We start from the raw sequence: 15,425 nt of genomic DNA on the forward strand, positions 1-15,425 counted from the left end.
ACTATTTATTCTATGTATGATTTATTCTGTTGTTATTAGGATAATACAATCAATCTAGAATCTGACCGGATGCAGTGCACCATATGAATTCAAATAACATTATTTTTATATTCATGTTTATTTTATCCCTGAGACAGATCATGAATATGCCTCTAAACGTCACAACACAGTAGCGCTCTTGCTCTGAGAGAGAGGCTGAAAGAGAGAGGGAGAGGGTGGGATGCAAGACAGCATGCGAGAGCTAGCAAAAGAGAAGGGTTGGCTCACGCACCATGCAGTCAGGCAGCGCGAGCATCGGAACCGTTTGACAGCATTTGATGACAAAACCCGTTCTGAACTTCTATCTATCGGCACCTCAACGTTCTATTGCGACCAATGTTGGATTGATGGGAGAAACTCGCTGCATATTTGAGGGAGGCATGTGCACATTTCAAGACACATCCAAATCTATTTCAGGATCAGGGCGAATCCAGTGACCACAACGCCTTTGAGAGAGGAAATGTCAAAGCAGTAATAGAGTATGCTGCTTCGCAAATACGGAATAATGCACTGTTCAGGGTGGACGAGCTGATGTTGTCCTCGTGACTGAGATTTTGACGACTTTCCACGTTGCAGTGCACGCATAGATGTTTTTCTACAGTAAATACTCGCTCCTATTTAAGACTATGGTTCGTGTCTGACGTTATTTATTTCTAGTGGACACGACAGAATACGTTCTATGTATCTTCAACAGCAGCGCTTCTGTAAAGGTACAGGCGTGCGGCGTTGCATATGATCTAAAGAGAAAGCATTGTTTTTCCAGCGTCCTTACCAACCTTGAACTTCCTCAATACAGCATCTGCATACCACAGTCTGGGAGACTCGAAGCTTGGACGTCAACAGTAGCCGCCCCACATCAGCCCTAGAGAAGCGTTCCGCCGGCATCTCATTGGTGCTGAAAGGACAGCTCCTTGTTTCAGGACTCCCAAAGTTGACTTCCACTGAAAGCATCTGCTTTTCACTGCAATACAGCCGACAGCCGAAGTAGCTAAAGTACTCCAAATGCATTATTATTTGGCTTAACGGCTTCTGCCCAACTGTTCTATTAGGGTTCATGGCTGTGGCACGCAAAATAAAAACTTTGCTCACGGTTAACATTTTTGTTTTTGTGGGGATCATATTGTTCTCGGTATATTGTAGAATACAGGACCGTTCTGAGGAACTCATTCAGATCGGTAGGATATCAGACCAGAGACTGAGGGCCAGGAATGGCAAAGTTTCCAACTTGGTGGACAGGCAGTCCATACTTCAGAGACTGGAGCGGCTGGAGGACGTTGTCTACAACCAATTAAATGGTATGTATTATTATAACTTTAACAACATATTCAGCATATAGCTTTTACTCAAGTATGAGATATTTCTCATTTTCAGCATTGTTAACTGTGGAGTCATATCTCTGTATAGTTAAATACATCCTGAATTACTGTCATTTTACTACAGAGCAACTATAAACTGCCTATTTAAAACTATAAACAGCCTACTTTTCCAAATACATAGAATTTTATCAGACAATGGACAATAAGATAAATATGCAACTGGTATATCAGCCATTCAGACAGTATCAGTCATTATGGTACAGTTATTATGTGCAGAGTGAGTCATCCAGTGATGAATGGTGGCTCTTCATGGAGCCACAAATTATTGCCAACAAGTGAATGGGTTTTACTCAAGTAAAATCAATGCAACTGTTCCTAATCTGTGCACTTAACCTGGTCTAATCCCTATCAAAAACACCAGCCAAAAGTAGTTAGTATTGGACTCATGGAGTTGAATATTATTGAGAATCCCATAGGGGTGAAAACCCTGGCTCTGGCTACAGAGTTGTGCTTTTGTCATTCCCTTGGCCCAAATACAATAATTTTGTCTGAAATGTAAAAGATGGTCAAATTAAATGGTTCTCTAATCGAATGAAAAAACAGACTTATTTCTTTATGTTACCTTTAGTCATTGAAATGTGTTGCAGGAGGTTTGGTCTGTCTGGCAAAACAGCATCATTTAAATCATGTTGAAAACAACTACGGGCTATCTCATCTCTCATTATGCTCCATGGTCCTACTCTCTCATGAAACATGAGAGATTCAGACACTGAAAAGTCCAACATTTATTTTGAGACAGCTAATGCATGCATCACTATTTAGCATTCAGTCAATTCCACAATTACAGTAAGAATCATCCATATGTTTACATTTTTACATTTTATGTTATCAATAGTATATAGAAATCCTATACAAATTGTGAGACAAGCAGCCTGTGCCATCACTGATTTGTTTGAACTAGTGTATGCATCTAATGACAAAGTATAATTCCCTCAAACTCCCTGTTTAGTCGATGTCAACAAAAGCCAGCTTCTGCCGCTGACAAGTCGGTAAACCTCAAGGTAAAAACGTTAACATCAAATCCTTTCCATAGACGCAGGTTCAAAAAGGATAATTCTTGTATCCACTGTATCAAACTATCATGGTAGTATTTGTGCTTGGTGCTCAGCAAACTGCCTGTTCATGTCAGAACTATTGTATTATAAACAGGATTTTGGTGAAAGTGTTGTGAAGTCAGTTTATTATTCTCTTTGTCAAAAGTGGTCAAGGACAGTCTGTATCTACTCTTAATGCTATATAGCATGGCCACAAAACACTCCTAGTTTGAGGGGTTTTATTTGATCTTATTACTATGCTTTGGTGCTGGCTGGCATCATTTTTGTACGAAAGAGGTCCCTCTGTCAGTTTGAGTTATGCTTTGCCTTTGGAGCCAGGAGGCACTGGCTCACCAAAAGTATAATGCATCCTCTCATTCAGGGGACTTTGTCTGGAGCGAGGGGCCGGGGAGCCACCATGTATTTGCCCTGGAGTGTACAGAGTCAGACAGAGTCAGACAGAGTCAAACAGAGAGACAGAGTCAGACAGAGTCAGGAGGAATCCTTCCCTTCTGTCAGCATCTCTCCATGTTTAGCATCCAGATATTTATTGACACACTTAATCATACATTTATATCCTGATTTATTTCTCGATTTTTAAATGGGGAACAGATCACTGATTGTATTCTATTGCCATTGGGATTGGCGTTACAGAGTGAGAACCTTGTGTGCCAAAAACTATTACCATGTCCGACAGTGATTTGAAGAATTAGCCCATTTTTCAGTTGTTTATTGTCCAACAATGACATACCAAGGGATTAAGGCTTAGATTAGATTTAGAAGACATTTACAAACTCTTCATCTATTACATGGCTTTGCAAAGTGATGCAGCTCCTGTGCATTGTGCAAGCATTTATTCCAGTACTGCTCAGTCAGTGATTTGGACGATGTTATCTAATTTTTTCTTTGACTCGGTGTGTGATATTGGTGATATTTAGGTTCCAGGTAGAACTCTTTTGGTTCCAGGTAGAACCCTCTGTGGAAAAGGTTCTACTTGGAACCCAAAAGGGTTCTACCTGGAACCAAAAGAGTTCTACCTGAAACCAAAAAGGGTTCTCCCATGGGGACAGCTGAAGAACCCATTGGAACACTTTTTCTAGTGTATACAGTATAGAGAATAGTGTGTCATTTGGGAAGCAATTACAGGAGCAATCTAATCTAATACTATCTAATATTTCCATGAGGTCATTCCTCACCAGAACAACAGTAAAGTGTGCTATCTGTAACTTTGCAATTCACTATGGAAATAACTGACAAGAGGCTAGGGTCATCAGCAGTTCTCCTCTCCTCTGCTGAAGAGGCACTATCCTCTACTGGATAATCATCTATCTGGGTTTAAGCTTCTTGTTAACAGGCTTATAGGACAGTGTTGTGACCTAAGCAGTGCATTAAAAGTGACAGATCTCTACTTCCTCTCAGTGCAATTTAAGATTCACCAACAGATCCTCTCTGATCTGCGTATTTATGTTTTAGGCTACAATTTTAAAAACAAGTATACGTGTATACAAGTATACCAATAATCATCAAGACATTCATATGTTATACCTAATTTACACGTTTCAACTTATGTTGCATTAATATGATAAGGTCCCTGTTGTATCAAGATGTAATTACAATCATGGATCACGAAGGAGTATTATAAAGTTGCCCTAAGACACTGGCCTAAGGTCAGCTCTGAGTCTCACAATGAAGTCAAGCAAAAAATATAATGCAGTTGATACTTTACTTTCTCCCAAGATGAATGCCCTGTCATTCATGCACTGTTCTCCCCAGCTCACCTCTCTGTCCTCTGACTGAGTGACCCTGCAGTGTGTCACAGCCTCCGGCTCATTGTTGTCCTTAAATAGACAGGCTGAGCTGAGCAGGGCTGAGTGTTTGTCATCAGTGATGCATGTCACTGAGTCCTGCTTTCATCCTGAGTGAGCGGAGGTGATTAGATGGCATGGCAGCAGCCTCTGAGGATGGTCCAGCTGCAGCAGTAGATATGACTCGTATTTATCATTTCCAATTATGCTGCAGAAATAAATGCTGTTTATATGTTAAAGCATGGAAAGAGAGAACTCCTGACGAAGAATTAGAAATGAAATTATGTTTCATCACCTCATACCCCATACACACTTGATGCTTCAACCCGTACCTTAATGGTATTCATCACAGTGTGAGTATAATTTTATATTGGAGAGCCACAGACACCTCCCCAGCAGATTGGAGTGGGGGAATGGAGCCTGTGATGGAATATATTTTCCAGTAATGATATGTAGATGAATGAATCATCAACCAAACATTTTCAGTAACTGATGAGAATCTATTCAGTTCCAGCTTTTAGGAATCTGAATCTCTGTAATGTATTCAACGCCTCATCTGACAATCTGCATTTGAGCTACAAGATAATTACACTTTGTGAAGAGCTAGAGATTTCATATGGTGGTCAAAAACTCCAGCAATTTCATTCCTGTGACTATTTAAAAACTTTAATTTCATGATTTCCTACAAAGCCCTGACATCAGTTGTCCTCGCCCTACTAAATGAGAGGTCAGATCCATGTGAAAATATTTAATTTGCGTTAGGAAACTGGCATATTTCCTGACTTATAGACAGATCTACTGTACTGCATGTTGACTGTAAAGTATTTTTGCCTAAGAATTGCTAAATGGTGCTGTTTGTGCACTTGTTCTTTTGATACAGTACTTTCTTCTTTCAGTCCTTTGCATGTGTTACCATGCAAGCTTGGATTGTTATGATGATTCATTGGGTCTCAAGATACAGTATCACAATGACAATGACAATTTACAAATACAAGTAACCCCTCTAAATCCTGATGACCCATTAGCTTGCCTTTTTTCTGTCATGAGCAGCAAATCAAGGCTTTATGCATTATCCTTTATGCGTTATGCATTTCCCTTGTTGCCAATGCTTTATGGATCGCCCACATTTGAACTTTTAAAACCAACTACGGGTAGTTATTTTCCTCTATTTGAACAGCAGATCACTCAACCACATCCAAGACATCAATATTTATCACATCTCAGCATCACTTTTGACACGCATAACTCCACTCTCCCTTTAAATCATTCACAAAATGGAAGTGTCTTTCAGTTTGAAAATCTATCCCATCAGCCCAAATCAGAAATTTTTTGAAGGTTGTTACATAATTTATCACTGTTATGACGCTATAATGTATCCTGTAGTGGGCGCCTCTATAAAAATGGATTCTGAGGTGAGCGACTGAGCATCGAGATGGATATGCACTTGGACATAGTGCACCCAGATTGATGTTTGATGGTAGCCAGCCTTTCTTGTCCCCATATCCGCACAGAAACAAATCTGTCCATCTGAGGGTGTTGGAACAGTACATCATTATGTGTCCCAAATGACAACCTATTTCCTATAAAGTTCACTACTTTTGACAAGGGCCCATAACACTCTGGTTAAAAGTAGTGCACTATAGGGATAGTGTACCATTTGGCACACACCCTTCATCTCCCCATAGTGTGCTGCTAACCTCTTCATACTGGAAATAGTGCCTGTGTGTTTGCAGTGGAACAACCAGATGTTTCCCTGTAATTACTTCATTGTGGGATAATGAAGGTGTTTTGCTAATCTGCAGTTTGAAGAATGAAACTAGAGGAAGTAGAGGATAATGTGTTGAGGATGTATCAGTGATACAACATGAATCATCACAACACCATAGTATCAAAGACATCTCTAGAGAGGCTTCTGGTTAGGCTAAGAAGCTTGAAGCTCTTTTAGCTGACTTTGCCATAGTGAATAAGCAGTGGCAAAGTCACCTAATAAGTGTTTTATCGGCGATAAATTACAGGTCAATCTAACAAGTCTGTCGTCAGTGTCCTGGAAAAACCTTCTATCCTTGATTTCCCCCCCCCAGATGTATTGTGATTAATAGTCGCATAACTACAATATGTTAGGCCTGTTGTCTGCCTTGACTGAACAAGTGAATGTTTAAGCTCATTGCATACAGGTCCAACCCAATGGCCCACGCAGTCTGGCTAACATTACAGTACAGTAACATGATGTGGCTTAGAGGCCCACTGACATTCACAGGACTGGCAGAATACTATGGTAGCTGGAGCATTTGCCATTTGCCTCAATAGTTTTCCTCGCCTGTGTCACAATTGTCTCTCATTGTTGTAGAAAATGACTTGGCCTACTCATGGGTTTTAGTGAATGCAATCATTCTATGTTAGATTGTGCCTAGAATGTGAATTATATTAAATGGCTTGAGCTTTGTCTATTTAAATATTTCAAGTCACTTTACACACTTAACAATATCGACTTTACCGATCCAGAGTGGTTTGTAATAAAACACAGTTGAATTTAATATTTAAATGGCAATATCTACTAAGCTAACATATATAATTGTTTTAGTATGGTCATAAGATGGACCATTTAGCAATTTGATTTAGACTTTTAGGACCCATGTCGATATCCCCCCAAAAAATATTATTTGATGAAACATTGAATTTGGCCTGCTATTAGCCCATAGAAATGCATTGAATAAAGCGTTCATACATGGCAAAAAAATATAGTCCAAAAATAAATCAAAAGGGTTATGGTTTGAGGTGTCTGAAATGTTTCTGAGGGATATAGGAAAGCATCAGGAACCAAAATAAAAAATAAATAAAAGGTACATGTGTAACCCTAGTCCCAAAAATACCTATTTATCTTCATGAATTTTTTACAAAGCAGTCACGGGAGACATTCTCACGAGTCACGTGAAGCTTGTGGGCGTCGTAGAGCAAAACGGAGAACACGTTCGTGTTTGTGAGAGTCACATCTTTCCATAGTGGGGTCATATTAGTCAAAACTGTTTGGACTCTACGGACGTTTTCATGAGAAGACCAATTTTCGGGATGTCTCATGGTCTGACAAACACCACTGTAGCTCTGCCATCTTCCACTGTAGATGCAGAAGGCCAATATCGACGTGGTTGATTGAGACGCAGCCCTTGCAAAAACCCAGAAGTCTCTAGCTTAAACACACAGATTTTGATGGCTCTTTTTTTATTATGCTAATTAGATTTCAGAACGGGTGCGTGCATTGAATCTAGGGGGTCAAGTAAGTATACATCGGGCCTCCCGAGTGGCGCAGTGTTCTAAGGCACTGCATTGCAGTGCTAGCTGTGCCACTAGAGATTCTGGGTTCGAGTCCAGGCTTTGTCGCGACCGGGAGACCCATGGCGCAGTGCACAATTGGCCCAGCATCATCTGAGTTAGGGGAGGGTTTGGCATGCAGGGATATCCTTGTCCCATCGCGCACTAGCGACTCCTGTAGCGGGCCAGGCACAGTGCACGCTGACACGGTCGCCAGGTGTACGGTGTTTCCTCCAACACATTGGTGCGGCTGGCTTCCAGGTTAAGTGGGCATTGTGTCAAGAAGCAGTGGTTGGGTTGTGTTTCAGAGGACACACGGCTCTCGACCTTCGCCTCTCCTGAGTCCGTACGGGAGTTGCAGCGATGAGACTAGACTGTAACTACCAATTGGATACCATGAAATTGGGGAGAAAAAGGGGTAAAAAAAAATCTTTGTGGTGGAGTTGTCGGTTTTCATCAAAAGCTTAACAACAAAAATGAAAGCTTTCTTTTCCCCGTCTATTTTCATTATTAAGTTGTAGCATTGTAAGGATTTCTTGCTTTGCTCCAAGCAACAGAATATTCAGCCTCCATAAAAAGAACATGAGAAACATGAAAAGATGAATCAGCAGCAGAGTGAGAAATTGTAGCTACAACAAATTATCCTCTGAGGTATTACCAAAGCACAACTTTATCGGCAGCAGCACAACAAAGGCAGCTCAAAAACCACATAAACTGTCCACTCACCACTTCTATAAATCCCTGAGCCGGTTCTGTTTGCTGTTGCTGCTCAATAAAGTGTCAAAACAATACAGGGTCAAACCAGTCCTCTGAACCGCACTCACACTATGAGTCACATTGCTTGAGGTGTAGAGTAGCATTGGGTCCCTGGGCCACTGCCTAGGCTTTAGCTTAGTGGGCTAATATGTTCTTCTGACGTGTAAGAGACCTGGGTTTAAACCTTGTCAGTCGCACTAGGCCTATTTTAAAATACCTCTCCTCCACTCTGTCAGCTGTAGACAGCAGACATCAGCAGTAGCAGACAGACTTCTGTGAGTGCATACGCTTCTCCTGTAATGGAATTTGCTTCAGCCAGCCAGAAGAAGCGGGGAGTGAGGGGAGCAAAATAACCAGGACCGCGGAAAACAAAACTGCAGGGATGCTAGGCTGTTTCCGAGTCTCACGCAGAGAGAGTGGCACTCCAGATTTCACTTTCAGTTGCTTCTTAGATTGCCTCAATGTCATGAGAGTGGGCGATTGGGATTCAGACTGGGTCCATAATGCTAGTGAGCCCCACCCGGGCTGTCAGATGACACCACTGCATTGCCCCTGATGGGATCCCTCTCGTGGGAGGTGACAGTTTGCAACTGCCAACTGTTCAGCTCCAATGGCAAATCTCCCAGAACCTCCCCAAAAAACATTTATTGCAATGGCTTGTTGGGGAATGTGTGACCCTAGATCTTCATTAGTATGCGCTGTTTACTTGCTGTTTCTGTCCATCTGTTGAGAAGAGGCAACATGGTTTTCCTGTGGAGACCACTCTGGAAGTATGACAGGAATATCAAATTAAGCCCCTACAATGTCACTGTGCAGCAGAGTTTAAAATATCCAAACCAGAAAAGCTATGAGACATCATACCTAGGTAATGTGCAGCAGAGGCTAAAATATCCAGATGGGAGAAAAAGCAATAAGACTCACTCTATACTTAAACAGACAAGGGGGGCCGAGTTAGGGAAGCCCTGACCTAGTGAACGGCTATCGAAATGTAGTGGAAAAGCTGTATTTGTTTGTTGATAGATTTTGTATTATTTACCCTGTTGACCCCTTCCTCTGCAGGGAATTATAGCAGTCTAGAGAACCACTTTAGTGGCCAGTAGTATCACTGTCACTGTCAGTTCCAGTTCAAATCAAATCAAATTTTATTTGTCACATGCGCCTTATACAACAGGTGTAGACTACAGTAAAATGGTTACTTACAAGCCCATTTCCAACAATGCAGAGTTAAAAAGTAAGACAGAAATTTGCTAAATATAAAAGGAATTAGTAACACAATAAAAACAACAACGAGGCTATATACAATGAGTACCAGTACCCAGTCAATGTGCAGGGGTACAAGGTAGTTGAGGTAATACAATTTTATAGCCTGAATTCAAAATGGATAAAATATAGTTTTCCCCCACCCATTTACACAAAATACCCCATAATGACAAAGTGAAAACATGTTTCAAGAAATGTTTGCATATGTGTTGAAAACCAAATAGACAAATATGTCATTTACATAAGCATATAGCCATTTTTAGGTCTTGCCATAGATTTTCAAGTAGATTTAAGTCAAAACTGTAACTCGGCTACTCAGGAACATTCACTGTCTTCTTTGTAAGTGGCCTTGTGTTTTAGGTTATTGTCCTGCTGAAAGGTGAATTCATCTCCCAGTGTCTCGTGGAAAGCAGACCGAACCAGGTTATCCTCAAGGATTTTCCCTGGGCTTACTTTAGCTCCATTCAGTTCATTTTTTATCCTGAAAATCTCCCCAGTCCTTAATGATTACAAGCATACCCATGGCATGATGCAGCCACCACTATGCTTGAAAACATGAAGAGTTGTACTCAGTAATGTGTTGTATTGGATTTGCCCCAAAACATACACTATATATACAACAGTATGTGGACAGCCACATACTGCGCAATGCCAAGCGCCACCATTGGACACTGGAGCAGTGGAAACAGATTCTCTGGAGTGATGAATCACGCTTCACCATCTGGCATCTGGCAGTCCGACAAACTAATCTGTGTTTGGCAGATGCCAGGAGAACGCTACCTGCCAACTGTAAAGTTTGGTGGAAGAGGAATAACGGTCTGGGGCTGTTTTTCATGGTTCAGGCTCCTTAGTTCCAGTGACCTGAAATCTTAACGCTACAGCATACAATTACATTCTAGATGATTCTGTTCTTCCAACTTTGTGGCAACAGTTTGGGGAAGTCCCTTTCCTGTTTCAGCATGACAATGCCTCCATGCACAAAGCGAGGTCCATACAGAAATGGCTTGTTGAGATCGGTGTGGAAGAACTTCACTGGCCCGCACAGAGCCCTGACCTCAACCCCATCAAACACCTTTTAGATGAATTTGAATGCCGACTGCGAGCCAGGCCTAATCGCCCAACATCAGTGGCCAAACTCACTAATGCTCTTGTGGCTGAGTGGAGCAAGTCCCCACAGCAATGTTCCAACATCTAGTGAAAAGCCTTCCCAGAAGAGTGGAGGCTGTTATAGCGGCAAAGGGGGGAGCAACTCCATATTAATGCCCATGATTTTGGAATGAGATGTTCGATGAGCAGGTGTCCACATACTTTTGATCATGTAGTTAACACTTTGTATTAGGGACAAAAAGTTAATTGCTTTGCCACATTTCTTGCAGTATTACTTTAGTTTCTTGTTGCAAACAGGATGCATGTTTTGGAATATTTTTATTATGTACAGGCTTCATTCTTTTCACTCTGTCAGTTAGGTTAGTATTGTGGAGTAACTACAATGTTGTTGATCCATCCTCAGTTTTCTCCAATCACAGCCATTAACTATTTTAAAGTCACCATTGGCCTCAAGATGAAATCCCTGAGCGGTTTCCTTCCACTCCAGCAACTGGGTTCGGAAGGACGCCTGTATCTCTATAGGGACTGGATGTATTGATACAACACCCAAAGTGTAATTAATAACTTCACCATGCTCAAAGAGATATGCAATGTCTGCTTTTTTATTTTTACCAATAGATGCCCTTCTTTGAGAGGCACTGGAAAACCTCCCTGATCTTTGTGGTTGAATCTGTGTTTGAAATTCACTGCTCGACTGAGGGACCGTACAGATAATTGTATGTGTGGGGTACAGAGATGATGTAGTCATTCAAAAATCATGTTAAACACTATTATTGCACACAGAGTGAGTCCATGCAACTTATTATGTGAGTTGGTAAGCCAATGTTAAATCCTGAACTTATTTAGGCTCGCCATAAAAAAAGAGTTTAATACATATTGACTCAAGACTTTCAGCTTGTCATTTTTAATTCATTTGTAAACATTTTGGAAAACATAATTCCTCTTTGACATTATGGGGTATTTTGTGTAGCCCAGTGACAAAAACCGTAAATGTAATCACTTTTAAATTCAGGCTGTAACACAACAAAATGTGGGAAAAGTCAAGGGGTGTGAATACTTTCCAGTCACTATATAATAAACAGAGAAGCAGCAGCATTTATGAAGTGTGAAAGTGTGTCTATGTGTGTGTGGCGTCAATATGCATGTGTATGTTTTTGTGTGTGTGTGTGTGTGTGAGTGAGTGAGTGAGTGAGTGAGTGAGTGAGTGAGTGTATGTAGTGTGTGTGTGTGTGTGTGTGTATGTTGGAGTGGCAGTGTAATATGAGTGTTTGGGTAGAGTCTAGTGAGAGCCAGTGCAAGGGAGTCAGTGCAAAACAATTAAGATCAATAAATAATAATGTGGGTCAACATAAATTGTCTGGTTAGCCATTTGATTAACTGTTCAGTAGTCTTATGGCTTCGGGGTCGAAGCTGTTCAGGTGCCATTTTGTCCCAGACCTGGTGCTCCAGTACCGCTTGGGTGGCTGGAGTCGTTGAACATTTTTAGGGCCTTCCTCTGACACCACCTGGTATAAAGGTCCTGAATGGCGGGGAGTTCGCCCCCAGTGATATACTGGGCTGTACACACTACTCTCTGTAGAGTCTTGCAGTCAGATGCTGAGCAGTTTCCATACAAAGCGGTGATTCAGCCAGTCAAGATGTTCTCAATGGTACAGCTGCAGAACTTTTTGAGGATCTGAGGGCCCATGCCAAATCTTTTCAGCCTCCTAAGAGGGAAGAGGTGTTGCCATGCCCTCTTCATGACTGTGTTTGTGTGTATGGACCATGATAGGTCCTTAGTGATGTGGACACCGAGGAACTTGAAGTTCTCGACCCGCTCCACTACAGCCCCGTAGATGTGAATGGGGGCGTGTTCATCCTTGCGTTTCCTGTAGACCACGATCAGCTCCTTTGTCTTGCCCACGTTGAGGGAGGGGTTGTTGTCCTGGCACCACACTGCCAGGTCTTTGACCTCCTCCCTATAGACTGTCTCATCGTCATCGGTGATCAGGCCTACTGCCGTCGTGTCGTCCTCAAACTTAATGATGGTGTTGGAGTCGTGCATGGCCATGTAGTTGTGGGTGAACAGGGAGTAGAGGAGGGGACTGAACACGCACCCCTGAGGGGCCCCTGTGTTTGCGGACGTGTTGTTGTCTACCCTCACCAGCTGGGGGCGACCCGTCAGGAACTCCAGGATCCAGTTGCAGAGGGAGGTATTTAGCTTAGGGATGAGCTTGGAGGGCACTATGGTGTTGAACGCTGAGCTGTAGTCAATGAAAAGCATTCTCATGTAGGTGTTCCTTTTGTCCAGTTGGTAAAGGGCAGTGTGGAGTGCAATAGAGATTGCATCATCTGTGGATCTGTTGGGGCGGTATGCAAATTGGAGTGGATCCAGGGTTACTGGGAGGGTGGTTTTGATGTGAGCCTTTCAAAGCATTTATGGCTATACAGATGTGAGTCATTTAGACAGGTTAACATGCCATTCTTTGGCACAGGGACTAAGGGGGTTTTCTTGAAACATATAGGTACTACAGACTGGGTCAGAGAGAGGTTGAAAATGTCAGTGAAGACACTCGCCAGCTGGTCAGCGCATGCTCTGAGTATGCATCCTGGTAATCCGTCTGGCCCTGCTGCCTTGTGAATGATAACCTGTTTAAAGGTCTTACATCGGCTAAGAAGAGCGTGATCATACAGTGCATTTGGAATGTATTCAGACCCCTTCACTTTTTCCACATTTTGTTACGTTACAGCCTTATTCTAACATGGATAAAATAAAAATGTTCCTCATCAATCTACACACAATACCCCACAATGACACAGATTTATTTTTTTTTTGCAAATTTGTTACAAATAAAAAACAAAAATACCTTATTGACATAAGTATTCAGACCCTTTGCTATGAGACTCGAAATTGCATGCTCAGACTCCAGACTCCATTGATCATCCTTGAGATGTTTCTACAACTTGATTGGAATCCACCTGTTGTAAGTTAAATTGATTGGACATGATTTGGAAAGGAACACACCTATCGATATAAGGTCCCACAGTTGACAGTGCATGTCAGAGCAAAAACCAAGCCATGAGGTCAAAGGAATTGCCCGTAGAGCTCCGAGACAGGATTGTGTCGAGGCACAGATCTGGGGAACATTTCATTTCTGAAGATCCCCAAGAACACAGTGGTCTCCATCATTCTTGAATGGTAGAAGTTTAGAACCACCAAGACTCTTCCTAGAGCTGGTCGTCCGGCCAAACTGAGCAATTGGGGGAGAAGAGCTTTGGTCAGGGAGGTGACCAAGAACCCGATGGTCACTCTGACAGAGCTCCAGAATTCCTCTGTGGAGATGGGAGAAACTTCCAGAAGGACAACCATCTCTGCAAAACTCCACCAATGAGGCCTTTATGGAAGAATGGCCAGACGGAAGCCACTCCTCAGTAAAAGGCACCTGACAGTCCGATTAGAATTTGCCAAAAGGCACCTAAAGGTAGGGCTGTTGCGGTGACCAGATTACTGCTACACAGGTTGTCACAAATCATGACGGCAGTCAAATTCCACATGACCGTTTAGTCATTAGTAGCCTACCAAACTGGTACTCAGCACTCTATTGTCCCTCTATTCACTCTGACATCAATGCAAATGTAATCGAAAATCTAATCGAACACTTCATGAGAGCCCTTGAGCTCATGTTGGGCAACATTTCTACAGTTTATGCAATTGCGCAAGAAAACGGAGTGATGGCCTCTACTAAAAATAGGAGGCTCCCCTTAGCTTTCTCTAGGCCTACTATATTTATTTTTAAACGTTCCTAATATTAAGCACATTGCTTATATTTACAACAGGAGTATAGCCTATCTGGCTGGCATGTAAAGAACCACGCGAAATCTGTCCTCCATTCGCTATTTAAGTGCATAGATGACATGGATTTCTTCCCGCTGCCCCTTTTTTGATACAGGTGCATGATAATGGTCCATTCTAAATCAAAACTAATTTCCCACATATATTATTTAGTATATGTAAAGACAGGATTAGATCAAGAATAGTCTGATGGGTGATAATATTAGCCTATCACTTGTGAATTATACAGTTGAAGTCGGAAGTTTACATACACTTAGGTTGGAGTCATTAAAACTCGTTTTTCAACCACTCCACACATTTCTTGTTAAGAAGCTATAGTTTTGGCAAGTCGGTTAGGACATCTACTTTGTGCATGACACAAGTCATTTTTCACAGACAAATTATTTAACTTATAATTCACTGTATCACAATTCCAGTGGGTCAGAAGTTAACATACGCTAAAGTGACGGTGCCTTTAAACAGCTTGGAAAATGTCAGAAAATGTCATGGCTTTAGAAGCTTCTGTTAGGCTAATTGACATCATTTGAGTCAATTGGAGGTGTACCTGTGGATGTATTTCAAGGCCTACCACCAAACTCAGTGCCTCTTTGCTTGACATCATTGGAAAATCAAAAGAAATCAGCCAAGACGTCAGAAAAAATTGTAGACCTCCACAAGTCTGGTTCATACTTGGGAGCAATTTCCAAACGCCTGAAGGTACCACGTTCATCTGTGCAAACAATAGTACGCAAGTATAAACACCATGGGACCAGGCAGCCGTCATACCAATCAGAAAGGAGACTCATTCTGTCTTCTAGAGATGAACGTACTTTGGTGCGAAAAGTGCAAATCAATCGCAGAACAACAGCAAAGGACCTTGTGAAGATGCTGGAGGAAACAGGTACAAAAGTATTTATATCCACAGTAAAAC

General features: G+C 41.9%; 1 protein-coding gene across 1 annotated transcript in view; it reads left to right on the forward strand.

Moving 5' to 3' along the window:
* Nucleotides 1-204: 204 nt before the first annotated feature.
* The window catches only part of galnt9 (polypeptide N-acetylgalactosaminyltransferase 9), a 131,630-nt gene continuing 116,409 nt past the window's right edge, over nt 205-15,425 (forward strand). The window contains exon 1 of the mRNA XM_071352713.1: nt 205-1,334. Coding sequence (XP_071208814.1) covers nt 1,094-1,334 — 241 coding nt within the window. The 5' untranslated portion in view covers nt 205-1,093. The remainder of the gene's footprint in view (nt 1,335-15,425) is intronic.

The sequence above is a fragment of the Salvelinus alpinus genome, chromosome 19 (genome assembly GCF_045679555.1).
Source record: "Salvelinus alpinus chromosome 19, SLU_Salpinus.1, whole genome shotgun sequence".
Classification (NCBI taxonomy): domain Eukaryota; kingdom Metazoa; phylum Chordata; class Actinopteri; order Salmoniformes; family Salmonidae; genus Salvelinus; species Salvelinus alpinus.